Source organism: Aplidium turbinatum, chromosome 9, assembly GCF_918807975.1.
Source record: "Aplidium turbinatum chromosome 9, kaAplTurb1.1, whole genome shotgun sequence".
NCBI lineage: Eukaryota > Metazoa > Chordata > Ascidiacea > Aplousobranchia > Polyclinidae > Aplidium > Aplidium turbinatum.
This window is the reverse complement of record NC_137480.1, coordinates 9,735,971-9,754,597: the sequence shown is the minus strand read 5'-3', so window position 1 is coordinate 9,754,597 and position 18,627 is coordinate 9,735,971. Positions and strand designations below refer to the sequence as shown.

The window sequence follows — 18,627 nt, the reverse complement described above, 5'->3', positions numbered from 1 at the left end:
CTCTGACGGATACAGCAGTAGGAATGTGATTTCTGCAATTCGATTTTCACTTCTATGGACAGCAAAATCCTTCAATCAATGTGAAAACGACGGATTTTGCTGTCTGTGGACTTCATTACGGCTGTCAACCAGATTTGGTGAAATCGCACATTTTCTTTGTGAAATTAGTGGACCATCCAATGCGTAGTGTGACAGATAAAGGTCATCTTTTGTTCACTTACCCTACATTTGATAAGGAATAGACAGGGATGGAGGAACCATTTTAAAAGTAGGTGGGCCCAGACGCGCAGCAGTCAAAGTCAATCCAACTTCTTCGCCCCCCAGACCCCCCTTAGCATTGCTGCATTCCAAATAGTCCAGTCGTTGAAGCGAAAAAAAGGGCCGAACCTTGACTTAATTGGTGTAAAGCTGAAACTTTGCACATTGTTTCTGTTGATTATGTAGCCTACATTGACCAAAAAAAAATCCCCGTGAAAATCTTTTGGTGAAAAAATGTTATCCGCCTTTTTTGAAAATCCGCCATTTTTTTTTTTCAAATTGGCGGATAAACAAAATTTGAATATTTTTCCGAAGTATCGTCATACTACGGCTTCTTCAAAATATGATATTATCATTGTCACAATTAATTAACAAGTAGGTACTCAATAACAACTATATTTGACTTTAAACGAAGTGACATTAACAAAATATTATATAATAGCCTACGCTAATGCATAATAGCTCCAAAAACGATAAATTTGTTCACTTATAGTCAGGTCAATATATGGTTTGACCCCAAAAAATTCCTACAAAAGGTTTTCCAACGGTTTTTTCTAGTATTTATCATCAAGAATATATTAAAAATGAATCAGAGCACCGGAAAGTTGTCATTTTCAAGATGGTCGCCAAAACAGTATAATGACAATAATTCACTTAATATTCATGCTAGAGCTCTAATTCTGGCGTCTATCCCTAGGTTTAAGGTGGTAAGGAATTCATTAAAACAATTCAAAATGAAATTAACTAATTAGTTTAATGGAAAGACTTATTAAGTTATATGAAACCAAACCAATAGTGAACACTGGCAGTACAAGAATCGCAGACCACTTATTAAGTTATTTACATTCAGTTGCTTAATAAGTCCTGGTCATCATCCTCATCCAGTAATGACTGATTGTACGTATTGTCACAGGCATCAAGTTGCACTGTCCACATGCTGAGGTACAGGGTAGATTATTCTGCCTACACCTGGCATAGGGACAGTAGATACCGGGACGCGCAACTCCGTTGTTCCGCCAACATTAGAAGGGTAAATTGCCAATTTGACATTTTTTTCACGCTTTGCTGCTGGCTTGCTTTCAACTAAATAGTTTAAATTACTTCAAAACCAACTTCACTTTTTTTTATATAACCCATAAAAAATACATTATTTTGTAAATAAAAAAAAAAATTACCCTTCTAATGTTGCGGATGAACGAAAAAGCGGATGTAGTTAACCATCCCGGTATCTACTGTCCCTAACCTGGCAGTGCTACAGGCAGTTGTGCAGTTGCAGTGGATAATCCATAAGAAGGAATCTGGTTCCGCATTCATGTCCGACTCTGTTGTCACAAACTGACTGCCTTCCAGTTTCCAACCCCACCCGCAAGTTTCCATATCCCTCTTCTGTCTTAGCCAGACCATCATTTGGTAGTAAACCCTTAGACAGTGAAATTTTGTTGATGACTCAGTAGGTGGTAGGCGTTCTGGTGTCACAAATGATTGGGAAGAGACTACTTTTTTTTTTAGTACCCTACTCTGTAGTGCAATGACGAGAGGGAATCCGTCCGCGTGCCCCTAAAAATCACAGCCATTGCTTGACAATCTTTGTTCACAATGGATGCTGCTGTCTGCTTTGGAAGAAGTAAGTAATTGGCACAGTCTTTCAGAATAGCATCACCCTTTACCAGCTTGTGAAAGACAGTTTTTCTTACCTACACCAAAGATTCTTGATGTTGTGTCACATCCAGTGTAGGCATGTAGAAAAAGTAAATGGGAACATAATTTTTCACCCATCACCATTTTCAGTTCGTTTATATGATACACTTTGTCAGCATTTTCCTTGTCGGAACGGAAATATAGATCTCTGTTTACTTGTTGCGCATAATGAAGAAGCAGGACCAACAGATCTGTGTCTTCTCCAATCAACGTTGTCGAGTGTGACACTGCACTAAGAACAGTAGCCTTCACAATCGGAACATCAGCATCCCCTGGAGCAGTGATCACTTCGCAGCCTTTAGGCTATCCCGAAGTGTTTTACTGATCGAATAGGTCGATCATTTTTTTGTTCATGTTCATGTACATTAACGTTATCCTCGGCCACAACACCATTCACAATATTCCTAAGGGTTTGATCTTGAGAAAAAGGTACATAACCAGCCAGTGATGTCTTCTGCACTTCATTGGCAAAGCGGAGTTGCATGATTTCAATCCTAGTCTTCTCTGTGATGTTGAGTTGTGATATGCTGTGCTTTAGAATCATACGGTTTGCTTTCTGACCCGATGTCAAGGCAGCAATCATTCCCATCCCGTGGAAAGTCCCCTTCCCATCCAGGGTGATGATATTATGATCAACATTGTCAGCTGCAAATAACATTGTGCTTTCGAGTTGGTCTATGTTCTCTAAAACAATGGATTCTGACGCTACACAATCAGCTGCATTCTTTTCAAACCTCAGGACTTCTGCGTAAGAAGAACAGTAGGCTATCCCATATTGTGTAAACTGTAAAGTATCAACAAGAAATCTCGACCTGTATAGCCTACAAAAAATGATGTCCTTGAACAGCAAGACCAATTTGCAATGGTGCAATCACTGCTCGCGGTCTGACGATCTGGTCGGTCGAGTGGTGAGAACGACAGCTTGGCTAATACGTGCAACCTTTTGGTTTGTGTCTTTTCCTACAAATAAAGAACCCAACAGTGTTCGCAAAGTTTCAGGCAAGTGGGCTACATTAGAGCAGAACCGAGATTGAGTGTCGGTTGCGTAGCCAAGTGGTGAGAACGTCTGCGCGACGTTCGAAAGGACGTAGGTTTGATACCACTCCAGAGCACGCGGCTGTGTCTCGGCAAAGACACTTAATGGCAAGCCAAAATAAGGGGAGCAGCTGACTCGAAGACTATAAGTTATGTCACTTCGCTGCTTCCTGTCGTCTGTTGTATCGCATCTGCGATCGCAGTGTTACTGTATGTTATGTATCGCAATGGGCGCTCATAAAACACGATTACTATTATTATTGAGTGCGTCAGTGCTTGGATAGTGTTCACTAACAGATGGAACATCATTTTTGATGATCCTTGACGCAGTTATAACTATTTCTCTTTTTTGTGACTCTTCATCATCCTCATGCCTTGTTTCTAGGTAATGAGATCGGAGGAATTCGGATGTCTTCTCTCTCATAGTGACAATGTCATGAAGGCCCTGACCTTCAGTTATATAAATAGATTCATTGATTGGGTCTTCAGATATTTTGATCCATAATAAAGGCAATCATCATTTGCTAAAAACTCCTTCATTTTATATCTGAGGTCTGATATCGTTAACTGTTCTTTATCATTCTGTTCAAGATGTGAACACATCTTTAGAGATGCCTGGTCCTGTTCCTCATCCTTCGGTCGCCCAGATTTTCGACGTTTTGAAAACAAACAATGAATCTTACTGCCGAAATTGCCATCAAGAATTCGAACACTTCGTTTCCTCGTGACGCAGGACCCACTTTCCTCTCTGTTGTTTTTAAGCTGTATATCGATTGGGTTGGTGTAACGTTTACGACAGTCTATGTGTACTTTTCGACCAGCTATCGCAACAATGTTGTCGCCTCTATTAGTACTGGCAGCATTAATCCCATCAGCACCCTTTTGACGCAGTATACTGGAGGCTTCAGAAGCTTGAATATCCTTGTCACAGATCGTAATTTCTTTGCAGGCATTTTCCCTGAACCCCTTTCCGTGTATCCGTAAACTTCCTCCGACAATCACGGTGGACCAAAACTTTGCCAATGTGAAATAATTGCAGTATGAAATTTACTTTTAAATGAGCACCAACACTAACAATAATTTCATAAAAATTGAATAAGCTTATTTCAGTATTTGTACATCCGCCATTTTGAAAAAAATGGAATTTCGAAAATAGCGGATAACTTTTTTTCACCAAACAATTTTTACGGGGACTTTTTTTTGGTCATTGTACACAATGAACAGAACCAATGTGCAAAATTTCAGCTTTACACCAACTAAGTCAAGGTAAAACCCTTCAACGACTGGACTAAAATACTTTATATCATTTATAGCCTACATTGAGTTTTCATGATTACCTTTCGTTCCAACAAGCGCAAAGTTTCAATACCAGGAGTACAGGTAGGCTACTGGTATATACACATATTTAACAGTTAGCACAGTTATCCGGGAGTAACAGCCTGCAGTATTATGTGCATACACAACAGCTGCACCACCAATATACAAATATAATAGATCTACTGGTATCAAACAACAACAAGGTTCCTTCAACTGTCATTACATAGGTGACTGCTATTGTATTACACTTGAAATTTTTTCCTAAAAAAGTTAATAATACGATCATTGAAAGCAATAAATTCTTGGCAAATTGAGGTGAGACCAACCTGATCGATCAAGTTTTTCCTATGGTTCAAGTGCTCTTGGGTTAATTTGCTTTTTAAGTAATTTTTCACCAGTCTGTGGCACGAAAAAGACCTTTTTGCAGTAGCATTAAACATAGGGATTTTCAGGTAAAACTGTATTAGTTTTGATAGATTCATGTAAATGTTTTATCTATTTTAACAGCTTGAGTTCGTTTTTTCGAGAGAGTTAACATCAATATCCCCATCTAGCCTGGTTTAAATGCCTTCTTTTAGAGACAAAGTTGCTGCAGCTTAAATTACTTTCTCTATATCACAAAAAACTGCAGGTTATCTTGGTCAAATCTTTCGCTACCTTTTCAAAAATATTTGGTTTTCAAAAGTGGGTGGGCCAGGCCCACCCAGAAAATAAAGTAGGTGGGTCCAGGCCCACGTGGTTCCTCCATCCCTGGGGATAGATACTTATAAACTTAAATGAACGACGATTTTAACATCTAAGTTAGGTTATCTGAAAAGAAGCATCTGTGTTCTGATGGCTAAAATAAAGCCTGTGCTGATCCAAACCACATACTACCCGATCGTGCATCCACTCTCAATGTCCCAATCATACAACGCCTACCATCACGGCGCTCATTTGTAAGGCACGCTGCAAAACTCCAGCTCGCTGATTTCAGCACGTCAGATGCCTGGTCCGAGGAATTGAGCGCTGCACCAAAATAAAGTCTCGTCTCGTTCTATTCGATGTCTCTCCTGGCTCTTCACTCCCACTTGGTTCTGAGCTTCAGAGACGGGAGTGGGTGACACTGAACCGATTAAGAACGGGAGTTGGCCGCTTCAATGCTTGCTTGACACGCTGGGGCATAAGGGACTCTGCTGCGTGTCAGTGCAATGCGACGGAGCAAACAGCCAACCACATCATCTTTGGGTGTCCCATCTATTCCCCTCCCAATGGAATAACAGGCCTCCACACACTTGACGATCTGACGAAAAGTTGGCTCCGAGTCATTCCATTCGGCTGACCACAAACTTTCTGCTTCATATGAACGACGACAGTGATCTATTGCGTTCAAATTACGACAAACTTGTAATTTAAGTACATCGCAAAAAAATGGCAGCGCTAGGGTGATTTATTAGCACGTTCACTAAACACATCAAAGACCACATTGAACTATGCAACGTTTGATATGTGTTGTACCTTTAGGGCTGTTCAAATAGCATATGACGCTTAAGAGGTGTCAGAACCGCTGTATAGAGGCTGGCAAAAATCGTCATACTGTAGCCTACTTGCGCTCGGAAGATGGTGAAAAAAGCACAAGACAATTGTGTCATGTAATACTTAAATAGAATTACATTGCAAACTGCAGTGTATTTTGTTGGTGAACTCTCTTTCTCTATTTTAATTCAAAACCTGGCCTTAATCTCGAAACATCAAGGTCGACTAGTTTTCTGCAGTGACTTCTCCATTTCTCTCTATCGTTGGCATCCCCAAATTTCAAGTTTCTATTTGTCAGGTCATCTTTCACGGTGTCATCCAATGGTTTGGGTGAACTAGTCAAAACTATTCATGAACACAGTACGGTAAATAAAATGAGGTTTACTGACAAAGGTGCATGCAGGCCAATACCAAAACCCCAAAAAACAATGTGTATTTTCGAAACACAGCAACCCAGGCTATTGTATTTTCAACAACATTGCAACGTAAACGGCAGTAAATGAGACAAACAGTATTTTAACTCTGAAGCTGTTTCAAGGCAGGAGCTGTTCAAATATCACATGACGACCGCGGGTAAGGGGGAAGCTTATCGCACAGCTTCACGACAAAATCTATTTCAGACGTCACATGAAGCTGAAAGGTTCGGCAATGTTGTCTTGTGATATTGAAACAGCCCGAACTGGTAACCAAAATATAGAATGATTCTTAAATTACATTGTTTAAAATTTATCCAAAAATTCATGTATACGAATCGTTGAAATGGTAAATAACAGCGTTAGCATCTAAGAAAAACAATGCAAGTTTATTAAATTGTCGTGGAGCTGAAACGACAGTACACAGTACGTGACAGAAAAGGTTTCTTCTTTCGTTCAAACTGTGTAGGTCAGACTAATGTTTCAAAAAAAGACTATTAAATGCAAACACGAGTCACATTTTCACAACGTGAAGTAAGCGATTGTTCAAATATGACATGACGCCCTGGGGAAGACTAGGGATTTGAAAGAACCGTAATATTGGTTGGTAAAAAACGTCACGCGGAGGGCGGTAGTAAAGATATTCAGGTAAATAACACGCCAAGATATTTCAATAGCTTTTAATCAAACATTTGCAGTTTAAAATGCTTTCTATGAATTAAAACCCAAAATCCTAACTATAAATTTCTCTACCGTGCAAACAAAGTACTAACTTCTCAGGCACGTCATCAAACGTATGCTTAAAACTAGAGATGTACCGATATATCGGTATCGGTGATATCGGCCATTTTTTGAGTATCGGTATCGGTATCGGCAAAATTTGGCCGATACTGTGGCCGATACTAAACACGGAAAAAAAAGGCTTTTGCTGCGGATTTTCTAGAGAAGCAAAGATATAAATTTTTTATAGTAGTAACTAACGTCACATTGATGTAGAAAAATAACAACCTGTTTAAATTTTTGATACGTCACACTCCCATGACTTCTTGCGCGCAAGTTTTAACATTGGTTGCTTAGAGTGATTCTTTCACTTAAACAAAACATTTTGTTTCAGCGGTTTTGCGTTGTTCGATTCTTAAATTGTGTAAGGAGACTCAATTTCTCCAATATTTATCATTTGTGTTTCTTTTTTACTCTCAGCAGAGTATGAAACTTGTAAAAGTTTTTCATCCATACAACGTCATTATTGCGTTCATAAACGTAGTTGCACTGATGAGAATTTAATATTCGAAAACGCGTTCTGCAACACTGTTTTTTGCACTCTGCAATGCCTGATGCAGATTTATCTGTAGATTTCCATCACGCATTGAAGCGGTGATCTGATAATGAAATTTTCTACGGTTCGAGAAAAAGTTTTCTCTGCCTATAAAACGTTGAATGGTAGTTTAATTAATTATTTCTGAAAGTTCCTTGGTTTCATATTATCTGAATTAAATTATTATATCTGAAATCGGCATAATAACGTGACATCATCTAAACGTAACAGAAATAGCGAAGAGCAAGTATCACTATACAAAAAAAAACACAAAAATGCAACGCAAATAGGCAACATCAAAAGACATGGATGTTCTTTGACTTGTCAGCAGCAAGTGGGGATAACTGTGGCTGTGGGAGTTTGTTGCGCAGCCTACTTAGCCTACTCTGACATTGTTTAAGCTTGATGAGTTTATTACAACGAAAGGTGGAAATTAAATCACAAACTGATAGAACCAGCTTACTAAAAACAACCAAGTTACATGTTTTTTTTAAACGTTTAGCAACGTAAAAACGATGCAAAATTATACATTTTTGCTACCTTGGTAGTCTTGGCCTGGCAAAAGCTTCTCAACCAAACGACAAGCGCCCTTAAGGGTAGAACCTTTGACATACTGATATCCAATTGAACGAACCCGAACCATCAGATGTTAGGTTGTCCGTCCAATTGTGGCTATTTCAGCATTCAGCCAGAGAGTTGATTATTACTTTAAACTTTTTTTGGTAATTACACAACAAACAAGAGCAATAGCAGTGGTGGGAAGTTGCATTTTTCCTTTGTTCCGAGAAACGCAACCTTGATGACGTCATGAACAGCGTAGCTTCTGATTGGTTGATGATTCAATGGGATATCAGTATGTTAAAGTGCCTACCGCCCTTAGGTTGCACATTACTTGTCGTATAGTTTTTGTACGACTACACAAATGACTTGGTTTACATTTTACATCTTATTATCAATTATGATTGCCTATTTGGAGAGTTTGCGCAAACTCTTTATTAATTTTTCAGAAACCCCAATTATGATATAATGTTTCTTCCCTTATACCCCAGCTCTCAATCACGGTGGCCTTTCATTACTAAAACCTACTATTATGACACAACATTGAGTTGGGATTGGATTCTTGAATCTTCAAGTACCAAGGACTTCGAAATCCGTCCATTGTCACTCATAATGACGTAATAATGCCCCTTTGGCCCCTAATGTTGCCCATTTGAAGTTCCCCTTGCTGCTCTATAAATTTCCAAATTTGGTTGGTTTTGTGGCGTATTTTGGAATTTATTTATTGTAAGCGCTAAACTTGAACACAACTAATTTTAAATTTAGGGGATTTTTTGGTTTTAGACTAATTTGTCACTGTGTCAGTCGCGGTGGTGCCACCGCTTGTGTTTTAGCACAAGATCTTGTGGTTTTACTTTTGATCTTGTGCTCTTGTGCTTTAAGTTTTACCTTATTTGCATAAAACTATTAAAAAAAGCTTTTTTTAATAGTTTTATGCAAATAAGGTAAAACTTAGCATTTGATATAATTACTTGCAAATACCAAAATTGCTTCTTTTTGTAACACTAAAGTATCGGCCAAAATATCGGTATCGGCCTAAAAAAGTTATATCGGTATCGGCCAAAATATTGGTATCGGTACATCTCTACTTAAAACAATAACTGATTTTAGCAGTAGCAATCCAACTTAACTAAAAACAGGATAGACTACATCAGGGGTCACCAAATTATGACACGTGGGCCAGATCCGGCCAGAGAGTTTCATTCATCAGGTCGCCAAACTGTGCAAAAAAAATGTGGCATATACAGTACACTGAAGAAAAATCCTATCACTAAAGAAGTGTTTAAGCATTTAATTTGTCGTTCCTTATATTCTATATTTTTTTAAAGTAGCTGTTTCTGAAACATTAAGTATTTGCTACTTTGTGATAAAACAATGAGCTTTTTCTCTTAACCCATCCGCCTGCAAGAATTGAACGCGTCAATTGTTGCACACAGCTGTACAAACCGCACCCACTCTGTTGAATGTTTAGTGACTTGGCCCTTTCTCAAAAAATGAATGACCTCATGGCTATCTCAGCAGTTTTTCAATAACCATCTAAATATAAACACACAGCAACCAATGAGCAGGTATACTTCTACTATAGCGATCTATAGATACATATAGGTCGCTGTGACTTCTACAAATTGACAAATACCCGTTCACTCTGCAGAGTCAGAAGTTAAATCGCGCTGCTTATATGATATCGAAGTAGGTAAAAGCGGACTTGGCAGTAACCAAATTTTATACATTTAAAAGCAAAAAGCACATCTCCGTTACCTGCTGAGAAAGCCAGTGAGCAGTATTTTGAGATCAATTCTATAGTTTTATATATTATACTGTCAACTGCGAACTTGGCAGTAAGCATTTCTTGCATTGTAAGCCAATAAACTGTCAGGTAGAATTAATAGAAATAATTTATTATCGATGGTCAATGTGTATATACTTATCCCTTCTAGAAACTTCAGCCCAATGTTTCTTTATATGTGTTTGAATTCCTTTTGTCCGTTGCTAGAGTCCAGAATAGAAGCAATCATTTTTCTATACGAACAACTTAAACAGTCATCTCTCGATAAAACTAACAGAAAACATAGGCTCATGAGAAACCACAGCCAATCCTCTATTCGCCTTTGAGCATCGATGCCATGCTCAAAAGATTTGCTAGCTAACCTATCACCAAGCTGACCGAATGTTTATAACTTCAACCAAGGATGAACTTCAACAGCAGATCTGTCACGGTCACCGTAATCATAGGTAAGTTCTTCATTTTTCTTGATGTCTCGCTTGGCAAGAATCACTAAATGTGGTTTCTCTTTAGCGGATTTGATATCAGGAACCCACACCAGCCGTGTATAACAATTCGGGGAACGACGACTGTGGTTCAGCAGCCTGCCAAGCCGACCAGACTCGGCCGTTGCGTCGATGCTGAAGTAAAATACAAACGATTAGGCTGAGGATCGAACGGTTGGCAAAAACAGACTTTAAAAATTACGTTTTTTTTTTCACAACACATAATATATTTCCATGTATATATTACTGATATTTTAAAGTTCAGATATGCAAGACAGAAACTTTAAGTGGTACATGTACAATATTGTACATATTTAAAACAGAATTTCACAAAGACAAGTAATTTTACAAAAAGTATATAATACCGCACTTCCATGCAACTTATTATAAAATGTGTTCCAATGTTATTCACCAATCTTATTAACTTTGAAAATTAATGCTGCATGTGCTTTGTGCTCCCAGACAGAGAAAGCATCTTATATTATAAAGGAATAAACTGAACATTTTTCACTGGTCACTAAATAGAAGCAGAATGCCGCGTTCGTTAAGCAAAGTGCATGTTACATTTAGTGCCTTCATCCAACTGCACTTAATAAAAAAGAGCAGAGATAATTGAAAAACGACTTTAATGAAGACAAATTTATGTTCCAATAAATACTCTACACCACTAAGCAGATAAAAAAGTCTCACCAGTAGTTTTGCTGTCGAGCATGAAAGTAATACATGTAACAGCCTACTCTGGAATCCATGGAATATTCCAACTCCCTTTGTTTCGCTTCTGGCCAGGTTATCAGGTCTCCAGCGTATTCAACAACAAAGTCGCCCAGGGCAAAGTTTCTGTGAAAAGACATAACGATGTCATGGACCGTTTTGTGAAGTGGATAAGTAATTAAATATCAATTTAAATAGTTTATAAATTGGGAAGTCGTTTTGCAAATTTTTGACATCAAGGTATATATAATATATATATATGTTGTTATTTTAAACGTGGTGAGTTAGAAGAATTACTGAGTAACTGAGTTATTACAAGAGAAAACTCGTGCTTTGATGACTCGACAATTCGGAAAGCGTTTCTTGCACAAAACCATACGGTTATGCCAATACGCAAAGCATGACGACGTTTAGAAAATAAATTTCAATATGTTTTGAACTATTTTACACAAAAAGTTTTCATAGTAAATGGAAGTCAAACTTGATTTTAAAGAAAACGCTTTAAGTGCAACACTTGAAAGCTTTGAAAAAGTAACAATAAACAGTTAAAAAATAAACGAAAAATTCTTACAAATGTGCAGAAATGTTACGGTTCATACATTCATGGTAACCATGGTTACTTTAGATTACAACACAAGCAAACAAACATTAGGCTGAATGGAAATGAGATAATAAATTGCAAAGGAACAAAAAAAAGTGCAATAAAAATTATTTTTAACACAATTTCAACAAAACATTTCATTTTACTTGGTAGCAATGACGCCTCGTCCTTTACTTGTAAACTCAACTATTTCCATGTTTGCTTCTCGATTGGATAGAATAGCTTCAATTAATAAATCTTCTTTTTCTTTCTGTTTGATTAATTAAACACATTCACATTAATTATAAACAAAATTAACAACTGTGATTACAAATCAGATTTTAGTTTTGCTGGTAGCCTACTGCATTGGCACATTATGTACACGTCCAAAAGTGGACGAAATCTACATTATGTGGTAAACATAAAACTTAGCGATTTTCGTTCAAGACTATCCAAACTTTAGCACATGATTATCACTTAAACTCAGTTATAAATGGAAAGCCCACAACAATAAATTGTCTACAGAGCAAACTCACTTTAATTATGGATTTAGTTTTCCGAGAACTTCTTCTGATTGGAAAAAATTCCGTTATTTTTTGACTTTCGTCTTCCTTCAAGGCCCTGTAGACATGACACTGTTAAGAAAATCCTTTCAGGTCATTATTTTAAGTGAAAACTCAATATAGCTGTATGCCACCATTTCAACTTGGATTGATGGCGTAGTTATTGCAGAATGTGGCTTTTCCTGTTTGGGAAAAGATCATGCTATTTAAAACCATAAAAATACAACTTTTTGTGTATGCTCAAATGATCAGTGGCTACTGCCATAGCCTTTTTGTTCTATGGAAAAAGTTTCTGTGGCATTCACAACATTTCTTTTTATATGCAATTGCACATTGTACAATATAAATGTGAAAAATGGATTGCAAGGAGCAACAGGTTTTCAGTTAGTCCAATATATTATGAAAAAATATAAACAGGTTAAGATATATAACAAGAAAAAATGATATATATACTGTATATATATATATAACATATTATAATATACAAACTTTGATTTCTTTATCCGCTTGTCTGATTTTGACACGACCTGTTTTACTGGCAAAGTTTTTCCAGTGGTACAAGGTTGCTCAAAATTAGCACTGACTTCGGTTTTTATTCCGTGAGACTTGCAGGCATTCGATTTGACACCTCTTTTATTTGACGTAGCTTTGCGAGAATTAGAGTAAGGAGACATTTTCAAGTAACCAACCGGAGAAGATATTTCAACAGCATGGCTTCGTGTATCTTCACATTCTTTGCTGTCATACACATCACACTCATTTTTTATTTCTGTTATTTCTTGAGACGATATATCCAGCAATACCTCTATTGCCAAGTCTTTAATTTCACTTTTGTCATGATGATTGCTTTCTTTAGGTGAAAAGTAACTTTCAAGATTAACTTTGTTTAACTTTTTCTTTCTTGTGCTTTTCCTTTTTTGTTTAGTAACAGTCTTGCTTACTTTCGACATTGCACGTTTCGTTGAGACAATTGGTTTCAATTTGATGGAGCAAGAACAATCTGATACACAAATGTTGTTTTCTTTTTTCAATAAATAGATGAAAGTTATGGATTACTTGTCCAAGTATATAATTGCAGTTCTTATATCATAAAAATGTAAAAGTTTATATTATCGATATCAAAACTTTAGAACCTTATGAAATTTCTATTTTCAGGCAAAATAGACTGTAAAATAAGTGGGGTTAAATATTGATATTATAATATATATAGTAGTTTGGACCAAGCTAGAAATGTGCAATTTTAAGTAGTTGAGGACTCAAATGTATTCTAAAATAGTCATATCAAATCTAATTCTGCTTAAGAAAAATGAAGCAAACTCAAAGCAAAATCATTTTTTTGCAGCAACAAGCCTATCTCCTATCTCACCTAATTCAAAATTCTATAATATATAAGCCTATCTCACCTAATTCAAAATTCATCCTATATCATACTTACAGTATTGTAGCCAAAATCACCTGTTTTGCTCTTTAACAGAACTTACTGAGGTGTTGTGTGTTAAGGCTTTTCATATTTCCAGCAGATAATATTAAACTATTTAGTGGTGGTTAACTCTGCATTAAAAAATAAATTCTGCACAGACTGTATAATACATGTGCAACAATCAACACTCTTTGAAATTAGCATATTTTTGCTTTGGCAAAAGCGTTGCCGAGGCCAAACGGCAAAATTGCCTTGGCAATTGCTGTAAACGTTTTACAGCGGACAAACGTGTCCGGTCTGAGCAGCTATCTCGGATTCTCGACGGACAAATCAAGTCTCACGGCGGACACACTAGTTTTAACGTTGATCGTCACGATTAATTAGCCTACTTTATCTTGAACTATATCTACAGCAGCGCAACTAAAAAAAATCAAAAGGGGTCGGCAATAAGAGAGAAAACTAACAATTATTTGTAGAAGCGGATATATCACAGTTAGGTTGTTAGAATATTAGCCTAGTGTAAATTGACAGCGCAATGATCGGCCACCCCCACTAGTGGGGAACAAACCGACGATGGATTATGATGATGATGAATGATCCAATTCTGTGACATGCGAAGCGATCTTTTTTGATCTGTCTGCCCTTGCTAAGTATGCATACTCTCAAAAAAACTTTCCGCGGTTTCGAAAGTAGGCAGTAAATTGTTTGCTCTTAAGGCCCACATTTTAAAAAGTAGTTCACACAAGCTTAGGGCCTGGATACACGTCAAGTTTGACAAGATTGTAAAAAAAATTTAATTGCCGTCTTTTTGATACCACAAATATAACATTGGTTTAAGAATGTGTGAAGTTGCGACCATACAAAGACTACAAATCAGACTAGCCTAAAGCCAGCTGCAGTTTCGTTTTGTGGGTTAATAAGGTTGCATCCTAAGTTAGCCATAAGCCAAATTTTAGAAACCAAATTTAAAGAAAGAAAAAGAAATCCTTTTAGTTTCTCCACTCTCATTCTCGTAATCCCGTAAATTCGTTACATAATTCATTCGTAATTTTCGTTACGTTAATCCTAACCTTACAGAGGTATATACAATGTTTTTACATTTGTTTTTATTTGACCATTGACACAAGTTTGCGTGAATAAATGACAGTCTGTCAATATTTTGTATTGCGGTTTATGCGACTTAACCGTGAAACAAGTTTGGTATGCATAGAACGTAGCTTGAAATGACACACATTAAGTAGTATGTAAGTCTCAGGCTAATTAGTCGTCCCTCTTCTTGAAGTTGCAAATCTTGAAAGGGCTGTCATGCCGACTAAACAGCCCCCCTAGTTGCGCCCCTGTATGTATACAGTAGAATTCGCCTATAACGGCTTTGTTTATAACGTCGATTCGCATATTACGTCACATTTTGCTCGGTCCCGGCAGAATTCCTATCTTTTACATACATTGTAGTTCGGCTACAACAGCATCGCCTATAACGTCAATTCGCATGTAACAGCACCCTTTATTGGTCTCCAGACGTCTTTTGTTCGTTTATAACGTCACTTTAAGCCATCACCTTCACCACGAACGATCAGTCTTTTAATCCAGTTCGCGCTGCTGCTTGCAAAATGTCTTCCCTTTATTTCGCTACGTCGTTCTCAGCAGGGACTTTAACTGAATTAACTTTTTTCCCACGTGAAAAACTATCACGTGCAAAAAGCAGCTCTACAGCTGTGTCAAATCCGTGTCAAAACCGAAACAGCTCAAGATCAATGCCTTTTTTGCTAATAAACAATGAACTTTTCTACTACTGTATGTAACGAGCTGTATTGTGCAAATTATACTGTATTTTCTGCGTGCCTTTTGTCAGTTTGGTGGTACACGGTAACCCTGATTGGATTATACACCTCTTTAATCAAAAAACAGTTGTGGAATAGTTTGCGGTAGTTCGCCTATAACGTCAATTGGTGCATATAACGAAAATTGATGATGCAGAAATCAGTAGGCTTAACATTATCAAATTTTACGCCTTGAAGCAGTTTAACATTGCCTACCTTAATACGAGAATGATTCGTTCTTGATGCGATACATTTAAAGTTACATAATACTATGATCGAAAAATACTTGGAACTGCCTATTTCATTCAAAATGTGTTTATTTTAAGTTGGTACACTGTCATTTTAGTGGCAAAAATGGGCCCCCCTCAAACAGGAAAAAAACGAAAAACTACTCGTTTTTCCTTTACAATGTTATGCTAGGGGGGAAAGTTGCCCCACTTCCCCCCTCTCGTAGCCCCTGGCTGTGTATTGCTATTGGATACGTGTAATTATATATGAGTTGATGTCATGGTTTCTGTAACACTCATTGCAAACAGTGGTGGATTAAGGTTGGCAAGGGTCTTTACCAAAGCCCAGTCAGCCTTGCCCAAATTTGCAATGGATCAGAGTCGAAATATATTTTTTCTGATTTTGATAGTCCTGATGTTTTCAGGTTGAAGGTTTTCAATATTTTTTCACCACATGATAATTTTTATAATGCGACCCTGATTGTAAGTAGTTTTTTATAAATTTCATGGAAAATAAAGATGTAAATTTTGAAACTGAATGTCAAATAGCATAGTAACATTATTGCATATGAGTCTTTACTACTTATTTTTGGGATTGAGTTTTTTGTCACATATCTATGATTGTTGCTTGCATATTCTTTGTACTAACTACTTAGAAAGTATTTTAAGCAGTACTTAGTCAGTTTGTACCTATTATGCCTTAACACATAACTATTAGTGCAAATAGTTCAAATATAGCATTTTCACTTCTTCACGTTATATATATAGCTTTCAAACTAAAACGTTGTTTTTTATTATTATTAGCTTAAATGTTGTTAAAATAGAGACAAAAGTTGCATTAGAGCATATATAAACATGGACCTTCTAAAAAATTTAAGCCAAAAACCAACTTTCTAGCTTAACCGGTGTCCGGTTTCCAAGTTATGGGATTTTCATAAAATTTGACCATCGGATGACCTTTAAAAATTATGGGCCACCTGGGTGTAGGTGGCACAAACCCAAAACCTTCTCAGAAGTAGGTTTTAGGTCCATACGCCACTTTTGGTTAATCTGATTTTTTGATTTGAAAAAAAAAATTTTTTTTCACTCCACTTTAGTATTCATTCCCGGATGCAACCTAGTTCGTACCCTGAACAGTTTGTACCCTCAGTTCGTACCCTGAAAAGATCGAGAGAAAAAAATTAAAAAAATCCGAAGTCGCTGATCGCAGTTTCCGCAAACATTTTTAAATTTTTCCCCTGAAAAGATCGAGAAAAAGATAGCACAAAGCCGAAGTCGCTGATCGCAGTTTCCGCTAACCGTAACCCTCGCTGATCGCAGTTTCCGCAAACATTTTTCTGCACTTTCCGCTAACTAATCTATGTTCTAACCCTAACCCTCGCTGATCGCAGTTTCCGCAAAAAATTTCCGTAGTTCCCGCTAACCGCAGTTTCCGCTAACCCTTACCATGGCCCACTGCAGATAAGGCCAGATTTGTCACATTTTGAAGGATTTTATTAACAGGCTGACTCAAATTGTCTTCAACAATGCAGTTTCTACAACTAAAGTTCTTTCAGAAAATATTGTAAGAGGGTGACAAACATTTCCTTTATTAGTAATAAGTATTTAAAGCTTTGTACGATATCGTGAGCTTTCTTTGAGTTGATTGATAGTTATTAATCTTCATAAATGCCAATTATAATACGAAATGAAACCTCTATCAGAAGTAGTTTTCTCCAAACCACCAACATTAACGTAAACGGAGAAAATAAACATTTTCTACAATTCAGTAGATTGTTTCTGATCGTTACTCAATGCGCATTATAAAAAATACGTCTTGGCAGGGCCATTGAGTGCATAATTGGGGCCGGTACCAAGCCATTTAGTCGGCAGCCGTGGCCGAGTGGTTAGCGCGTTGGGCTCGCAGTCGAGAGCCTGCATGTTCGACTCCAGCCACCCGCACTTGCTGTTGTTTCTCTGGGCAAGAAACTTAACAATAATTGCCTCTACCTAGTGATCGATTTCGAGTGATGGGTAGTACCAAATTTAAGTCATAACTAAAGTAGACAACCGGAAACAGACATTGACGTCGGCTGCAGCGTGGGTCAGGTGTATGTCGGAAGGCGTACACCGATGCATAGCGCTCAAGTCCGCTTTCCCGCAATGCAGGATAAAGATAAACAAACAAACTCCGGGTCCCCTCAAAGTTTCAATTGGCAATGCACAAATAAATATACGTACGACCTGAATTTCTCTTTCACAGGTTTACTTTTTCTGCATAATTAGTGCAAACTATTATTTATCACATAGGTCCTCACAACAAGTACGGTGTGTGGAAAAAATAACATAGCGGTACATAAAATAATATCCGTTTTAAATACGTTTGCCTGCAGAAATGACAAACTTTAGAAAAGACCCTGAATACTTGGTGTAAAATAACATACGTCTTTAGCATACACACAACACGACTACAAAAATAATTGCCAATGCAGCAGCCAAAAGAAAGACCATGAAATTGTAATGATAAATGTTTATTAGGGGTGTAGTCAGGGGGGCGAGAAAAGGAAGCAATTGCCCTCCCCCCCGAAATATTTTAAAGTAACATTTCACACTCTATTACCGGATCATTTGACAAAGTTTTACTACCGATTTTGGCTGAAAGAATGGCAATTTTAAGATGTATTTTAAATTTTTTTCTGGGGGAGGACCCCAGTGAGTGCTCCACCTTCAATGAAACTCGTTACCACTCCAGACTCACTCACATATGAAAAAATACTTATTTGCCACCCCTGAAATTTTATGCTGGCTGCACCCCTGATATTATATTTCATAGCCTATGTAAAATTTCAAGATTAATACTCGATCTTGCCTCACACCATCACATACACCAAAGGGATGAGAATTATGGTATCCCTATATTACAATCATACATTGTTTTGCATAAAAATAC

At 37.3% G+C, this 18,627-nt stretch overlaps 1 protein-coding gene across 1 annotated transcript; it reads right to left on the bottom strand.

Moving 5' to 3' along the window:
• Window positions 1–6,184: 6,184 nt before the first annotated feature.
• Window positions 6,185–13,392, bottom strand: LOC145777175 (histone-lysine N-methyltransferase set-1-like). Its single transcript, XM_082588488.1, has 5 exons — window positions 12,721–13,392; window positions 12,205–12,289; window positions 11,836–11,939; window positions 11,068–11,214; window positions 6,185–10,512 (listed from the first exon to the last, which is right to left on the bottom strand). Exons 1-5 carry the CDS (start codon window positions 13,179–13,181, stop codon window positions 10,281–10,283), a joined length of 1,029 nt encoding a protein of 342 aa, XP_082444614.1. The 5' UTR covers window positions 13,182–13,392; the 3' UTR covers window positions 6,185–10,280.
• Between the last annotated feature and the right edge of the window lie 5,235 nt (window positions 13,393–18,627).

Coding starts and splice junctions, on each gene's coding strand:
- LOC145777175 (XM_082588488.1), bottom strand. CDS start 13,181: ATGTCGAAAGTAAGCAAGACTGTTACTAAACAAAAAAGGAAAAGCACA. Junction 12,290..12,720: donor AAGCGGATAAAGAAATCAAA/GTTTGTATATTA, acceptor TCATGTCTACAG/GGCCTTGAAGGAAGACGAAA. Junction 11,940..12,204: donor AAACTAAATCCATAATTAAA/GTGAGTTTGCTC, acceptor TTAATCAAACAG/AAAGAAAAAGAAGATTTATT.